General features: G+C 54.1%; 2 protein-coding genes across 2 annotated transcripts; both read left to right on the forward strand.

The window, feature by feature from the left end:
• Positions 1–801: 801 nt before the first annotated feature.
• LOC144740887 (protein transport protein Sec61 subunit gamma-like) lies at positions 802–999 on the forward strand. Its single transcript, XM_078623589.1, has one exon. It carries the CDS (start codon positions 802–804, stop codon positions 997–999), a length of 198 nt encoding a protein of 65 aa, XP_078479715.1.
• Positions 1,000–4,274: 3,275 nt separating this feature from the next.
• On the forward strand, positions 4,275–7,130 carry LOC144740888 (voltage-dependent calcium channel gamma-4 subunit-like). The gene is given in 5 exon segments (XM_078623590.1): positions 4,275–4,281; positions 5,302–5,447; positions 6,645–6,984; positions 6,987–7,105; positions 7,107–7,130. Coding segments are annotated over 5 exon segments (636 nt in total).
• The last annotated feature ends 10,370 nt before the right edge of the window (positions 7,131–17,500 follow it).

The following is a 17,500-nucleotide window of genomic DNA, read 5'->3' on the forward strand; positions in this document are numbered from 1 at the left end:
AGATTCGAGAACAGGCCACACGGGGCAGCTGGGAGAAAGAGAGAGAGAGAGTGAGCGAGAGAGTGAGCGAGAGGTGGGGGTTTACAAGAAGCAAAGTTATTATTTAAAAAAAAAATTACGAAATGATGTTTCCACTGATCGTAAAAAAAAGAGAGAGGGAGAGGCCTTGCCTCGCGTGTTTGTTTGGCGAGCAGCGAGTGCAGCCGGGCAACTTGATTCTGGATGCAAGTGGGGCCGGAGTGCGTCCACCGTCGCCGCGTCCCAATGTTCGGAGGCCATCACAGAAAGGTCATCGGAAATCGATTTCGCAACGACGGATTCGATTCCAGAGTGAGCGACAGAGAGGCTGAGAGAGATGAGGGGGAGTGAGAGAGGGAGAGAGGGGGGGGGGGGACGGGATGGGGGGAGGTGAGGGAGTGAGAGAGGGAGGGGGGACTTTGGGGGAAATGAGGAAAAAAAAAAGAAAAAAGTAAAAAAAAAGAAAATAAGAGAGAGAGAGGGGGGGGACGGGACGGGGGGAGATGATGAGGGAGTGAGAGAGAGAGGGAGAGGGGGGGTTTGGGGGGGAGATGAGGAATGAAAAAAAAGTGGAAAAAAGGAAAAAAAGAAAATAAGAGAGGGGAGGGGGGGGGAGGGAGATGAGGGAGTGAGAGAGAGAGAGAGGGGGGGGGGGCGCGGGGGGGGGGGGGGTGATGAGGAAAAAAAGCGAGAGAGGGGGAGACGGGGCACGTCGCGAGTGCCGCCCGGTGAGAAGGAGACGCCGGGACTTGGAGGCTCTGTCCAGGTGAAGACGAATCCATCATGGACCAGGTGGTGACATTCGTGAATTCCGGCAGGCAGTGCGTCAAGGATTCCATCCGGCTCGTGAAACGCTGCACAAAGCCCGACCGCAAAGATTTTAAGAAGATCGCAATAGCGACGGAAATTGGCTTTGCCATGAAGGGCTTCTTCGTGAAACTCATTCGTATTCCCATCAACGACATCATTGTTGGGAGTTAAGATCAACTGAAGTTCTTCTTTGAAAAGGATGCTGACACTTCTGGAGATAACTTTATATCGTCAACAGTGAAATGCCATAATGTTGCAAAATGTGTCCAATGTTTTACCGGAAGTTTTTGACATTCTGTTTTGTCTTGACGTATGAATTGGGGATAAATGGGAGAGAGAGGGAGGGAGAGAGAGAGTGAGCGAGAGAGTGATCGAGAGAGTGATCGAGAGAGTGAGCGAGAGAGTGAGCGAGAGTGACCGAGAGAGTGAGCGAGAGAGTGACCGAGAGAGTGCGCGAGAGTGAGCGAGAGAGTGAGCGAGAGAGTGACCGAGAGAGTGAGCGAGAGAGTGAGCGAGAGAGTGAGCGAGAGAGTGAGCGAGAGAGTGATCGAGAGAGTGATCGAGAGAGTGAGCGAGAGTGAGCGAGAGAGTGAGCGAGAGAGTGAGCGAGAGAGTGAGCGAGACAGTGAGCGAGAGAGTGAGCGAGAGAGTGAGCGAGAGAGTGGCCGAGAGAGTGAGCGAGAGAGTGACCGAGAGAGTGAGCGAGAGAGTGAGCGAGAGAGTGAGCGAGAGAGTGAGCGAGAGAGTGAGCGAGAGAGTGAGCGAGAGAGTGGCCGAGAGAGTGAGCGAGAGAGTGAGCGAGAGAGTGAGCGAGTGAGCGAGAGAGTGAGCGAGAGAGTGACCGAGAGAGTGAGCGAGAGAGAGCGAGAGAGAGAGTGAGCGAGAGAGTGGCGAGAGAGTGAGCGAGAGAGTGAGCGAGAGAGTGAGCGAGAGAGTGAGCGAGAGTGAGCGAGAGAGTGAGCGAGAGAGTGAGCGAGAGAGTGAGCGAGAGAGTGAGCGAGAGAGTGAGCGAGAGAGTGAGCGAGAGAGTGAGCGAGAGAGTGAGCGAGAGAGTGAGCGAGAGAGTGAGCGAGAGAGTGAGCGAGGAGAGTGACGAGAGAGTGAGCGAGAGAGTGAGCGAGAGAGTGAGCGAGAGAGTGAGCGAGAGAGTGAGCGAGAGAGTGAGCGAGAGAGTGGCGAGAGAGTGAGCGAGAGAGTGAGCGAGAGAGTGAGCGAGAGAGTGAGCGAGAGAGTGAGCGAGAGAGTGACGCGAGAGAGTGAGCGAGAGAGTGAGCGAGACAGTGGCGAGAGAGTGGGCGAGAGAGTGGCGAGAGAGTGAGCGAGAGAGTGAGGAGAGTGGGCGAGAGAGCGAGAGAGTGAGCGAGAGAGTGAGCGAGAGAGTGAGCGAGAGAGTGAGCGAGAGAGTGAGCGAGAGAGAGAGTGAGCGAGAGAGTGAGCGAGAGAGTGAGCGAGAGAGTGAGCGAGAGAGTGAGCGAGAGAGTGAGCGAGAGAGTGAGCGAGAGAGTGACCGAGAGAGTGAGCGAGAGGAGTGAGCGAGAGAGTGAGGCGAGAGAGTGAGCGAGAGAGTGAGCGAGAGAGTGATCGAGAGAGTGAGCGAGAGAGTGAGCGAGAGAGTGATCGAGAGAGTGAGCGAGAGAGTGGCGAGAGAGTGACCGAGAGAGTGAGCGAGAGAGTGAGCGAGAGAGTGGCGAGAGAGTGACCGAGAGAGTGAGCGAGAGAGTGAGCGAGAGAGTGGCCGAGAGAGTGACCGAGAGAGTGAGCGAGAGAGTGACCGAGAGAGGTGAGCGAGAGAGTGAGCGAGAGAGCGATCGAGAGAGAGAGCGAGAGAGTGAGCGAGAGAGTGAGCGAGAGAGTGGCCGAGAGAGTGGCCGAGAGAGTGAGCGAGAGAGTGACCGAGAGAGTGAGCGAGAGAGTGAGCGAGAGAGTGAGCGAGAGAGTGAGCGAGAGAGCGAGAGTCGAGAGAGTGAGCGAGAGAGTGAGCGAGAGAGTGGCGAGAGAGAGAGTGAGCGAAGGAGCGAGTGAGCGAGAGAGTGAGCGAGAGAGTGAGCGAGAGTGAGCGAGAGAGTGAGCGAGAGAGTGAGCGAGGAGAGTGAGCGAGAGAGTGGAGCGAGAGAGTGGAGCGAGAGAGTGGGCGAGAGAGTGAGCGAGAGAGTGAGCGAGAGAGTGAGCGAGAGTGAGCGAGAGTGAGCGAGAGTGAGCGAGAGTGAGCGAGGAGAGAGTGAGCGAGAGAGAGAGTGAGCGAGAGAGTGAGCGAGAGAGTGAGCGAGAGAGTGAGCGAGAGAGTGAGCGAGAGAGTGAGCGAGAGAGTGAGCGAGAGAGTGAGCGAGAGAGTGAGCGAGAGAGTGAGCGAGAGAGTGAGCGAGAGAGTGACGAGAGAGTGAGCGAGAGAGTGAGCGAGAGTGAGCGAGAGTGAGCGAGAGAGTGAGCGAGAGAGTGAGCGAGAGAGTGAGCGAGAGAGTGAGCGAGAGAGTGAGCCGAGAGAGTGAGCGAGAGAGTGGCGAGAGAGTGAGCGAGAGAGTGAGCGAGAGAGTGAGCGAGAGAGTGAGCGAGAGAGAGTGAGCGAGAGAGTGAGCGAGAGAGTGGGCGAGAGAGTGGGCGAGAGAGTGGGCGAGAGAGTGGGCGAGAGAGTGGAGCGAGAGAGTGAGCGAGAGATGAGAGAGTGAGCGAGAGAGTGAGCGAGAGAGTGACGAGAGAGTGAGCGAGAGAGTGAGCGAGAGAGTGAGCGAGAGAGTGAGCGAGAGAGTGAGCGAGAGAGTGAGCGAGAGAGTGAGCGAGAGAGTGAGCGAGAGAGTGAGCGAGAGAGTGAGCGAGAGAGTGACCGAGAGAGTGAGCGAGAGAGTGAGCGAGAGAGTGAGCGAGAGAGTGAGCGAGAGAGTGATCGAGAGAGTGAGCGAGAGAGTGAGCGAGAGAGTGATCGAGAGAGTGAGCGAGAGAGTGGCCGAGAGAGTGACCGAGAGAGTGAGCGAGAGAGTGAGCGAGAGAGTGGCCGAGAGAGTGACCGAGAGAGTGAGCGAGAGAGTGAGCGAGAGAGTGGCCGAGAGAGGTGACCGAGAGAGTGAGCGAGGAGAGTGACCGAGAGAGTGAGCGAGAGAGTGAGCGAGAGAGCGATCGAGAGAGAGAGCGAGAGAGTGAGCGAGAGAGTGAGCGAGAGAGTGGCCGAGAGAGTGGCCGAGAGAGTGGCCGAGAGAGCGAGCGAGAGCGAGCGAGAGAGTGATGGTTTTACATAAAGCTAAGTTTAAAAATGTAAAAAAAAACGAAATGATGAACGAAGCAAAATACACCGAGCATCATCTTGTTTCCACTGATCGTAAAAAAAAGAGAGAGCGAGAAGGGGAGAGTAGTCCGATTGAGAAACAGAGCGGGCATACACAACGGGATGTGGTGGGACGGAGCGAGAGAGAGGGGGGGGGGGCAGACGACAGAGATTTGGCAAACGAGTGGGAGAGATGAGAGGTGAAGAGTTTTCCCCCACGGTCGATCGTCACCCACCTCGCCCCCCGCCGCTTAGTCGGGTAACAGCTGTCATTAGAGTCCATTAAGGGGAGAAGAGAGCAGTCATTGGTTGTTAATTAGCGACGGGGTCACCCTGATCGGGTCACGAACTTGGCGATGATGGTGAAAGGTGGTGGTGGTGGTGGTGATGACGCTGATAACGATTGTAATGTATTGAACACACACACACACACGGGAGGGGGTGGGTGGGCAACACCACGCACGGCCGTCTTTGTATCCCGAGCGGCGATGTTTACACACCACATCAGGTAGTCGTTTTTGGCTGAGTCGACCTAGGGGTGGAACGCACACATAATCGCTCCCCCCTCCTCCATCAATTGTCTCTGTGTCTCACTTGATTATGCATGTATGTTGAACTTTTTTCGCACCGTACGTAGCTAAGCGTGCTAATCCGAGGTGCTGCTGATGATGCTACTACTGGTGATGCTACTGCTGATGATTCTGATGATGCTGCTGCTGATGCTACTACTGCTGATGCTACTGCTGATTAATCTGATGGTGCCGCTGATGATGCTACTACTGCTGATGCTACTGCTGATTACGCTGATGGTGCCGCTGATGATGACGATGGTGCTGCTGATGATGATGACGATGGTGCTGCTGATGATGACGATGATGCTGCTGCTGCTGATGATGGTGCTACTGCTGATGACGATGGTTCTTCTGATGACAATGGCGCAGATGATGACGATGATGCTACTGATGCTGCTGATTGTGCTGATGATAATGACAATGGTGCTGCTGCTGATGATGATGATGGCGATGATGGTGCTGCTGATGGTGCTGATGATGACGATGGTGCTGCTGCTGATGATGATGATGGCGATGATGGTGCTGCTGATGGTGCTGATAATGACAATGGTGCTGCTGCTGATGATGATGATGGCGATGATGGTGCTGCTGATGGTGATGGTGCTGATGATGACGATGGTGCTGCTGATGGTGCTTCTGCTCCTGCAGGGCTCGCGCTCGTCGTGGGCCTCGTCCTCTACATCTCGAGCGTCAACGACGAGGTGACCAACCGCTCGAGCGAGAACTCCACCTCGTTCACGTACTCGTACGGCTGGTCGTTCCACTTCGCCGTACTCTCGTTCTTCCTCACCGAGGTGAGGAGGAGGAGGGGATGGATGGGAAGGAGGTGGATGGACGGAGGAGGGAGATTGGAGTCGGGGGGGGGGGGTGAGGTGGAGGGGAGGAGGGAGATGGGGGGTCGGGGGGGGGTGAGGTGGAGGGGAGGAGGGAGGAGGGAGATGGGGGGTCGGGGGGGGGGGGTGAGGTGGAGGGGAGGAGGGAGATGGGGGTCGGGGGGTGAGGTGGAGGGGAGGAGGGAGATGGGGGGTCGGGGGGGGGTGAGGTGGAGGGGAGGAGGGAGGAGGGAGATGGGGGTCGGGGGGGGGGGTGAGGTGGAGGGGAGGAGGGAGATGGGGGGTCGGGGGGGGGGTGAGGTGGAAGGGAGGAGGGAGGAGGGAGATGGGGGTCGGGGGGAGGGGGTGGAGGGGAGGAGGGAGGAGGGAGATGGGGGGTCGGGGGGGGGGGGTGAGGTGGAGGGGAGGAGGGAGATGGGGGGTCGGGGGGGTGAGGTGGAGGGGAGGAGGGAGATGGGGGTTGGGGGGGGGTGAGGTGGAGGGGAGGAGGGAGGAGGGAGATGGGGTCGGGGGGGGGGGTGAGGTGGAGGGGAGGAGGGAGATGGGGGGTCGGGGGGGGGGTGAGGTGGAAGGGAGGAGGGAGGAGGGAGATGGGGGTCGGGGGGGGGGTGGAGGGGAGGAGGGAGGAGGGAGATGCGGGAGGAGGAGAGGAAGAAGAGGGAGACGGGGAGGAGAGAGGGGGGGGGCAGCGGGGAGGATGACGACGACGAAGAGTAGGGGGAGAAGAAGGGGGGGGAGGGAGATGAAGGGGTTGGGGGGGGGGGGGGGTGAAGAGGGGGGGGGGGATGAGGTGGAGGGGAGGAGGGAGCGCACGAACTCGGGTCGCCGGGGTTCTGAGCGCAGCGCGCTAATCACTACACCCCCCCCCCACACACACACGTACTCACACACACGTACACATACACGTACACACCCACGTACACACACACGTGCACACACGTACACACACACGTACACATACACGCACACGTGCACACACGCGTACACACACGCACGTACACACGTACACACGCACGTACACACGCACGCACGTACACACACGTACACACGCACACACACACGTACACACACACACGTACACACACACACGTACGCACACACACGAACGTACACACACACACACGTACACACACACGCACGCACACGTCCGCCCGGCAGGGCGCGGGCGTGGTCTCGGTGTACCTCTTCATGAAGAGGTACCGCACCGAGGAGGAGTTCCGTCCACACGCGTCCCTCTACCGCACGCGACTCAGCAACTGCTCCGACTACTCGGCGCAGTTCCTGCAGACGCCCCTCGACGCAGCGCGGCGACCCTCGTCGCCGGCATCCCCCCAGGGACTCGCCGCCGCCACCGCAGCCGGCGGCGGCGGCGGCGGCGGCATCGTCCCGGGGACCATCGCGACCGCGGGCTCTGCCTCGCCCTGGGGTCGCTCCCACAGCTCCCCGCCCAGCTGGGGGCCTCCCGAGCCCGACTCGCCCGCCGGGGAACCTCCCGGCCGCTGGGGAGCGCCCTGCCCGTGCAGGGCTTGTTTCGGGGCTCCAGTCGCCGCTTGTCTGACCCCGCGGCCGGGCGCCTCGGGGTCAACTACCTGGCCATGATGGCACGGGGCGGCGCGGGAGGACGTCACCTCGTCGCCCTGCTAGAGGAGGGACGCGTGGCGTGCGTACACGGGGCAGGGCGTGTACAGCCGTGCGCGCAGAGATGCGTGTGTGTACGGGCACAGATATAAAAATGTCTCCTGGTCACTGCTTAGGCAATCTCCCCTGCTCAAAACTACACCCCACCCCAAACCACCACCACCACGCAACACTCACTCACTAACCCACTACACCACATACACCCCACCACAACACACCCTCCCACCCACCACACTCACCCAACTCCACAATCCCCACCACATTCACCCCACCACCCAACTATCACCACATTCCACCCAATCTACCACCACTACCCCACAACTCCACCCACATACACCACACCCCACTCCACTACCACCCTCACATTACACCCCACACTCACACACAACACACTCCACTATCATCACCACATTACACCCACACACTCCACTATCCACCCATCACATTACACCCCACCCCCAAACTACACCCCACCACACCACACACACTCCCACTATCCACCCATCACATTACACCCCACCCCAAACTACACCCACCACACCCCACACACTCCACTATCCACCCACCACATTACACCCCACCCCACACTCCACTATCCACCCATCACATTACACCCCACCCCAAACTACACCCACCACCCCCCACACACTCCACTATCCACCCACCACATTACACCCCACCCCACACTCCACTATCCACCCATCACATTACACTCCACCCCAAACTACACCCCACCACACCCCACACACTCCACTATCCACCCACCACATTACACCCCACCCCAAACTACACCCCACCCCACCACACCACGCAACACTCCACTATCCACTCACCACATTACACCACACCCCACACTACACTGTCCACCCATCACATTACACCCCACCCCAAACTACACCCCACACTACACCCACACTACACTACACCCCACTCCACTGTTCACCCACCACACTCCACCCCACCACACACTACACCCCAGTAGGGGGCGATGATTATATATATTTTTACCGCTGTATGGTCTAGCCTAGGGGGGGGGGGGTGTACCCCCAGTGGCAGCAATCTCTGTGCGGCATGCGGTGACCCTGGACCTGGCCTGGAAACGGGGAATTAGTAAGGTGGGGGGCCTGGGGGGGGGTGCAGGGGGGGGGTGGCGTTCATTTCCCTTGCCGCGGGCTGTCATAACTGAGTAGCCATTCTTCCAAAACTCGTCTCAAACCCTTTACCTTCTCCATCCTTTGATGGCACGAGCTCCATCATGCCATCATCTCGCCGTGCTTGATTTCCTCGCGTGCTCTCCAAGCTGCAGAGATCGGTCGCTGTTGTTGTTGTTTGTCGTCGTCGTCATCGCAAAGACTGCGGTCCGAATCTGCTGCGTGTGCCTCTCTCTCTCTCTCTCTCATATCTCTCATCTCTCTCTCTTCTCTCTCATCTCTCTCTCTCTTCTCTCTCGCGTGCATCTCTCTCGTGCCTCTCGCTCTCTCGCGAGGTGGACCGTAGGTCGACGCCAGTGCTTATTCAGAGTGGCTGCTGCTGCTGCTGGTGGTGGTGCTGGTGGTGCTGGTGGTGGGTGGTGGTGGAGGTGGTGCTGGTGGTGCTGGCTGGCGGGTGCTGGTGGTGGTGGAGGTGCTGGTGGTGGTGGGTGGTGGGTGGTGGAGGTGGTGGTGGTGCTGGTAGTGCTGGTGGTGGTGGTGGGTGGTGCTGGTGTTGGTGCTGGTGCTGGTGGGTGGTGGAGGTGGTGCTGGTGGTGCTGGTGGTGGGTGGTGGAGGTGGTGGTGGAGGTGGTGGGTGGTGGTGGTGGAGGTGGTGGGTGGTGGAGGTGGTGGTGGTGGTGGTGGGTGGTGGAGGTGGTGGTGATGGGTGGTGGTGGTGGAGGTGGTGGTGGTGGTGGTGGTGGTGGGTGGTGGGTGGTGGAGGTGGTGGGTGGTGGAGGGTGGTGGTGGTGGTGGTGGGTGGTGGAGGTGGTGGTGGTGGTGGTGGGTGGTGGAGGTGGGTGGTGGTGGTGGTGGGTGGTGGAGGTGGTGGTGATGGGTGGTGGTGGTGGTGGCCACACAACCGCTGTGGTTTCCGCGACTTCCCTCCCAGGTGGATGCTGCCGCGGGGCGCTTATTAAACCTTTCGTCTGACGGGATTATTCATTCACATTTTTACTTAATGATATTTAATCATAAAAAAAAGGAAGTTAGGTAAACTGCCCGGATTAAACTGCGCTAAACTTTAACATCTAAATGCCAACCACCACCACCCATAAAAAACACACCTTTTAGCTACGTAACAATAACTAAACAGTTTCTATGTTTCGGTAATACGAATAATTTTAATATTTACTGCTATTTAGACCGGGCTGAGTGGTTTCGCGGGCCAAGGACGACCCAAACCACCATGGACTCATATCGTCAACCCACAGAAACTCCTAGAGATACACAGAGACCCATAGAGATACATCGATACACATCGTAGGGACCCATAGAGATACACAGAGACCCATAGAGATACATCGAGACACATCGTAGGGACCCATAGAGATACACAGAGACCCATAGAGATACATCGAGACACATCGTAGGGACCCATAGAGATACACAGAGACCCATAGAGATACATCGAGACACATCGTAGGGACCCATAGAGATACACAGAGACCCATAGAGATACATCGATACACATCGTAGGGACCCATAGAGATACACAGAGACCCATAGAGATACATCGAGACACATCGTAGGGACCCATACAGATACACAGAGACCCATAGAGATACATCGATACACATCGTAGGGACCCATAGAGATACACAGAGACCCATAGAGATACATCGAGACACATCGTAGGGACCCATAGAGATACACAGAGACCCATAGAGATACATCGAGACACATCGTAGGGACCCATAGAGATACACAGAGACCCATAGAGATACATCGATACACATCGTAGGGACCCATAGAGATACACAGAGACCCATAGAGATACATCGAGACACATCGTAGGGACCCATAGAGATACACAGAGACCCATAGAGATACATCGATACACATCGTAGGGACCCATAGAGATACACAGAGACCCATAGAGATACATCGAGACACATCGTAGGGACCCATAGAGATACACAGAGACCCATAGATACATAGAGACCCATAGAGATACACAGAGACCCATAGAGATACATAGAGACCCATAGATATACATTGAAGACGATCCACAGTTGTGCTATTGTGGCCATTCAACCCAGACTGTGGACCATACAGTCAACCCATACAGACCCATAGAGATACACATAGACACACAGAGACCCATAGAGATACACATAGACACACAGAGACCCATAGAGATACACATAGACACACAGAGACCCATAGAGATACACATAGACACGTAACGACCCATAGAGATACACAGACACAAAGAGACCCATAGAGATACACGTAGACACACAGAGACCCATAGAGATACACATAGACACGTAGAGACCCATAGAAATACACATAGACACACAGAGACCCATAGAGATACACATAGACACGTAAAGACCCATAGAGATACACAGACACAAAGAGACCCATAGAGATACACGTAGACACACAGAGACCCATAGAGATACACATAGACACGTAGAGACCCATAGAAATACACATAGACACACAGAGACCCATAGAGATACACATAGACACGTAAAGACCCATAGAGATACACAGACACAAAGAGACCCATAGAGATACACGTAGACACACAGAGACCCATAGAGATACACATAGACACGTAGAGACCCATAGAAATACACATAGACACACAGAGACCCATAGAGATACACATAGACACGTAAAGACCCATAGAGATACACAGACACAAAGAGACCCATAGAGATACACGTAGACACACAGAGACCCATAGAGATACACATAGACACGTAAAGACCCATAGAGATACACAGACACAAAGAGACCCATAGAGATACACGTAGACACACAGAGACCCATAGAGATACACATAGACACGTAGAGACCCATAGAAATACACATAGACACACAGAGACCCATAGAGATACACATAGACACGTAAAGACCCATAGAGATACACAGACACAAAGAGACCCATAGAGATACACGTAGACACACAGAGACCCATAGAGATACACATAGACACGTAGAGACCCATAGAAATACACATAGACACAGAGACCCATCGAGACCCATAGAGATACACAGACACAAAGACCCATAGAAATGCACAGACACAAAGACCCATAGAGATACACAGACATAGAGACCCATAGACATACACATAGACACGTAGAGACCCATAGAGATACACAGACACAAAGACCCATAGAAATACACAGGCACATAGAGACCCATAGACATACACATAGACACAGAGTCTCATAGAGATACACATAGACACAAATACCCATAGAAATACACATAGACACGTAGCGACCCATCGAGACCCATCGAGACCCATAAATGCAACGCACACCATGGACTGGTTGGTCCACCGACTGTAGTCTGCGCTCCTGAAACTGAAGGAAACCCAAAACGTCACCAACGCTCTCACAGAAGCCCTCTGGTCGTTGCAGACTCTATCAACTGTCCGTATGCTGAACTTCTTTCACACCGCACGTAGCCAACCGAGCTTATAAAGAGGTGCGCGGGGCAGGGGGGGGGGGGGAAGGGCAACAAACTAAACGTACACAAAAAAGCGGTGTGAAAGAAATTCGATTTAAATCTCATGTCGTTAGGAAGAGTGTTCCAGACGGCCGCGAAAGCGCATCTGCGAGCGCGCGATGCGGTGACCGCCGCCTTTGTTTCGACGGCGAGCAGCCAAACGCCGCTGCAAACGCGTGACCGGGATGTTCCGCGTGATGGTTTGCGTTCCTTGACGAGAAGATCAGCGAGGTGACTGTGGTTCATTTGCGGCGAGCACTTTGTGCGCGCGCGCGCTGAGTGGGGCGACCAAAAACATCGCATCTCCCGCGTGCACATCCACGCGATTTCGCCGCCACCCTTGCTCGCCTCTCCACGGCTGCGCCGGCTTCTCTACACTGCCGTTCCGTCTTCGCATCTGAAATAATAATAATTGTAATAATTGCGGTAGCAATCGGGTACATGTGGCGTCGAGCCGTCAATGTCACAGCGCAATAAATAGCGGGGGCGGCACGGTGACTAGGATATGTGTTATCTCCCTCGCCTGCTATACGGGAGGAGGCCGTGGCTTTGAGCCCGAACCCTTGACGCCTGCCGCTGTATATTTTGAGATTGCCATGTCCCTCTCTCTCTCTCTTTCTCTTTCTCTCTCTCTCACCGTGGGCACGTGCACATTTTTTGTGGGAATATTTGCCCGCTGTGAATTTCCACATGATATGAGATCAGCCACGTCGTTGAGCTATCGTTTGTGTGGCCAGGTTTGCGTCTCTGATGAAGAGCTACATAGACCCAGTGGGGCCTTACCTGGTAAAATACAAAACATAAAATAGTTTAATTGATATCGGACGCGTTCCATTCATTGCTTGCATGCCACTCCATTCTTCATTCTTGGCAAGGATCATCATCACCGTCACCACCGTCGTCATCACCAACATCATCACCAACATCATCATCACCATCACGACCGTCATCATCATCACCAGCATCACCATCATCACCATCGTCATCACCATCGTCATCACCAACATCATCATCACCATCATCACCATCGTCATCACCAACATCATCATCACCAACATCATCATCGCCATCACGACCGTCATCATCATCAACATCATCACCATCATCACCATCATCACCATCATCACCATCGTCATCACCATCGTCATCACCAACATCATCATCACCATCACCACCGTCGTCATTACCAACACCATCATCATCACCAACATCATCATCATCATCACCATCACGACCGTCAACATCAACATCATCACCATCACCAATAAAATAGTTCAGTTGTAGTTGCTATAGTGACGCAGGAGGCTCGCTCGGGTGTGTTGCACAGACACAGCCTGCAGGGGGCGATGCAGCTGCAATTCGTTGCGTGATCCCAGTTGAGCCAACTTGCCGGTGACGGTGTCGGGCCGAATAATCGATTGAATGTTGCTCAATTGGGACTTTGCCAATTTCGTTTCGAGGGGTTTGCGTCACGCGAGATCGGTAAACGTCGACCGGACGAGGCAGTCGGCGGCGTGGTGGAGTAATTTTGCGGCCGAGTGCTCGCCCACCCCAACAGCGGTACGAATCGGGGCGACCCGACCACCAGGTTCGGACGATCGTCACCCGGTGTTGGTGGCCGTGAGCAGGAATCGAACTCGGGGCGCCGGGTTCGTAGCGCAGCGCGCCAACCGCTACACTACCGCTCCCCACATATACACACACACAGACACACACACAGACACACACACAGACACAATCAGACACACAGACACTCACACACACAATCAGACACACAGACACAATCATAAACACGCACACAGACACACAGACACACACACAATCAGACACAGACACGCCCAGACACACACACAGACACACACACAATCAGACACAGACACAATCAGACACACAGACACTCACACACACAATCAGACACACAGACACAATCATAAACACGCACACAGACACACAGACACACACACAATCAGACACAGACACGCCCAGACACACACACAGACACACACACAATCAGACACAGACACAATCAGACGCACAGACACTCACACACACAATCAGACACACAGACACAATCATAAACACGCACACAGACACACAGACACACACACAATCAGACACAGACACGCCCAGACACACACACAGACACACACACAATCAGACACAGACACAATCAGACGCACAGACACTCACACACACAATCAGACACACAGACACAATCATAAACACGCACACAGACACACACAATCAGACAGACACACACAGACACACACAATCAGACACACACAATCAGACACACAGGCACAATCAGACACACAGACAGTCACACACAGACACACACACTTGCACACGTATGTACACCATCACCAGCCCGCGCGCGCGCACACGCACACATAGACAAACACGAACACAGACACACGCACGCGCCACATACCTGACCCACACCACCCTGAACACGTGTGTGTGTAAGACTGTACGTGCGTGCCTGTGTTTGTAAATCTATAGGTGTATGTTTGTGTGTGAGATTGTGTCTGTGTCAGGCGAGGCTACGTTGGCTGGGTCATGTAGCCCGCAGGCCCAGCCATCGCATGCCCAAGCAGCTTCTGTTTGGCCGGATAGTGGAGGTTAAACGGGCGCGGCACGGGCGAGAGAAGTGTTGGAGCTGATGCGGTACAGGAGGATGTGGAGCCGAGTTGATTTCCCGATGGCTATTACCAGCGGTGTCAAGATCGGCCTCTGTGATTGTAGGAGGCTCGCGTAAGACGCTGCTACTGAGCGGTAGGAGGCAGTCGCTCTCCAGCAAAAGCGGAGGGCAGAGGAGCGACGCTCACCACAACGAGCGGAGCGCCGGGCAGCTTAAACGCAGTGGGGAGCACTGGTGGTATAAATCTATCGGTCATCTCAGTGAACCCATGGCACCTGGGTCTGTCTCGTGACCATGTCAGCGAGCCTTCGACACGTCACGTGGCCTCAAAGTGCACCCAGCCTGGAACAAGCGCCCGTGGTGATGTCACAACGACTTCGTGTCGAACGGTGGCTGTTGTTGTGCAAGTGCTGCGCGTGTGACAGTGTGCGTGAGGCTGCCGTGTCCGTGCGTTAACCTTCCGGGGGTGTGTTAGCCATCTCTCGCCATCCACCTTCTTCCGCGCCCGATCCTGACCTCGAATCCCTTCCAAGCCGCGGGGTTTCTATGGACCCCGCGGATCATCATTGGCGATCCTCGAGGACAACATCGAAATCATGACAAACGCAAGCCGGCATTTCGGCTCCTTCCCACATCTGTCAAAACACAAAAAGAGAAAAAAAGCCATGATCCACAAGCATGTTTTGTACCCATCCCGTCAACCGCACGGCCTCTCCCTCAACTGATTTTGCGTGGTCCCCCCCCCCTCCAGCAGCTTTGGTTAAATGCAAGAAAAAGCACAACAACACCGGAGCGGATTTCGACATTTAGTATCTCTATTTAAAGCTTTCGTGACTGCAGGGATTCATCTTCTTGGTTCTTTCGGTAAAGTCACGTAGAAGGGAAATAATACAATAATAAAAATAAAACATAATAAAATAATACAATTCTCACGACGTTTCGGCCACAACGCAAGCAGCCGTCTTCAGGTGAAGAACAGGTCTGTCGGAAAGACAGCGGCTGTCGGAAAGACAGCGCCTGAATGGGATGCTGTCTTTCCGACAGACCTGTTCTTCACCTGAGGACGGCTGCTTGCGTTGTGGCCGAAACGTCGTGAGAATTATTTTATTATGTTTTATTTTTATTATTTTATTATTTCCCTTCTACGTGACTTTACCGAAAGAACCAAGAAGATTTAGTATCTCTTCATCATCAGCAGCAGCAGGCTCGTCTGCTTGCACCAAAAGCCCGTGGGGCTATCGGTTGAAATGTCTCGACTAAAGCCAAAGGGGTCGAGGGGGGTGGGGGAGATCCACTTTTTCATTCGCCGCGGGTGCGTCGACGCAAAACGAAACAATGCAAACAGAGCAGCAACGAAAACGAATCGCAATACGGTGGCGATAAAACGACGCGAGGTCTTATCAGAAGAAGCCCTTGGGATGCGTTGCCACGGTTCTGCCCGACCACGACTTTCCCCGCACTGCCTCGCGTGGTCCCCAACTCGGGTCCCCACTCGGGGTCCCCACTCGGGTCCCCGACGGGGTCAGAGGTCAGAACGTCCAACTGCGGTCTGCCACTTAATTTTGAATCTCGCAAAAAGTTGCTGTCCTTGCGTTGATTACGGTTTAGACGAATACTTTTGATGGTGATGTTAATTCTGACATTTAGGAGCTTTTGTATCTAGTACAGCTTCATATATATACACACACACGGAATATATAATGTGTAACCGACACATAGACTTAATACTTCGTGTAACCAACCAGAGCTTGATACTTCTTGATACTTTTTTTTCCCGGAAGGCCGCTTGTTAGAAGCGGCTGGCTTGGAGTCAATATTATCGGTGGCGTAAGGCACTTCCACTAGAGTACACGGTAACACCTATCTGTAATAATCTGTATATGATTGTACCCGATGTTCCTGTAAGTGCCGTATGAACAACAGGTCGAGGCAAACAAAAACAAGGCGAAGAGGTGAACGTGTGTCGGGGTGCAGAAATCGTTCCCCGGAACGGAATTCCGAACCGTTCCGGCCGAGATGAAGCGCCGTGGTGGAGCGAGGCTCACCCGAGTCTCTCTCTCTCTCATGTTAGCTAAGCTTGGCTCTAGCTAAGCTTAGCTCTAGCTAGGCTTGGCTCTAGCTAAGCTTGGCTCTAGCTGGGCTACTACGCCGACCGTCTGCGTGTCCCAAATCTGTATCGCTCGCCAGTCTGAAGTTGTTGTTGCAATTATTTTCTGAACGAGAATTGAATACAATGGATTTAATCTAAATTTGAAGTTTTCGTGACTGCAGGGATCCATACTCTTTGGTTCCTTCGGTAAAGTCACGTGGGTATAAAATAATAAATAACAGAAATTATTTAATAAATAATAGATTATTTTATTTTATTTATTATTTCATACCTACGTGACTTTACCGAAAGCACCAAACAATGGATTTCGTTGGTGATGGCGCTGCTGCTGTTGCTGTTGCCGTGTTGGCAGTGCTGCAGAAGCATAACTCACAACAAAAACCTCAGCCCATCATCCGTTTTTGGTCGATAAAAGGAGAGTACCACTTTAGTGGGGAAGTCAACAGCTGTTGTGCCCGATGGTGGAACTCCCAGAACCGGCTGGGCCAGGTGCTGTCGGCAGGAGCACCTCGTTCACTACTGGACACCTGTGAACATAGAGCTTCATAGCTCTTCGGATTGATCCGTTATTTATTTATTTATTCCGACTCCACTCACCCGAGTCTCTTTCTCTCTCTCTTTAGCTCTGAACGACAAGAGTCGTACACGGGCACGCGTGCGTGTACTTTGGGTCGGTTCCTACCCTTGTTTTGTCGTCTTAATTAAGCATAATAATTCATTATTAACAACGCCGAACACTTTAGCTCACGTTTAATCGATACTTTTTAACTCGTTAATATTCGCTTTTAATCACGAGCCGTTTCCTTATCGCCGTACCTCTCCGGATTATAAGACGCACTGTCCCCGCTCCTGTGTTTTGAAAGCAAATGTTGGGTAGTGCGTCTTCTAATCCGGTACGTGTGTGTGTGCACGTGTGCGTGCACGTGTGTGTGCACGTGTGTGTGTACGTGTGCGCACGTGT

The sequence above is a fragment of the Lampetra planeri genome, unplaced genomic scaffold, assembly GCF_965212315.1.
Source record: "Lampetra planeri unplaced genomic scaffold, kcLamPlan1.2.h2 scaffold_331, whole genome shotgun sequence".
Lineage (NCBI taxonomy): Eukaryota > Metazoa > Chordata > Hyperoartia > Petromyzontiformes > Petromyzontidae > Lampetra > Lampetra planeri.

Coding starts and splice junctions, on each gene's coding strand:
- LOC144740887 (XM_078623589.1), top strand. CDS start 802: ATGGACCAGGTGGTGACATTCGTGAATTCCGGCAGGCAGTGCGTCAAG.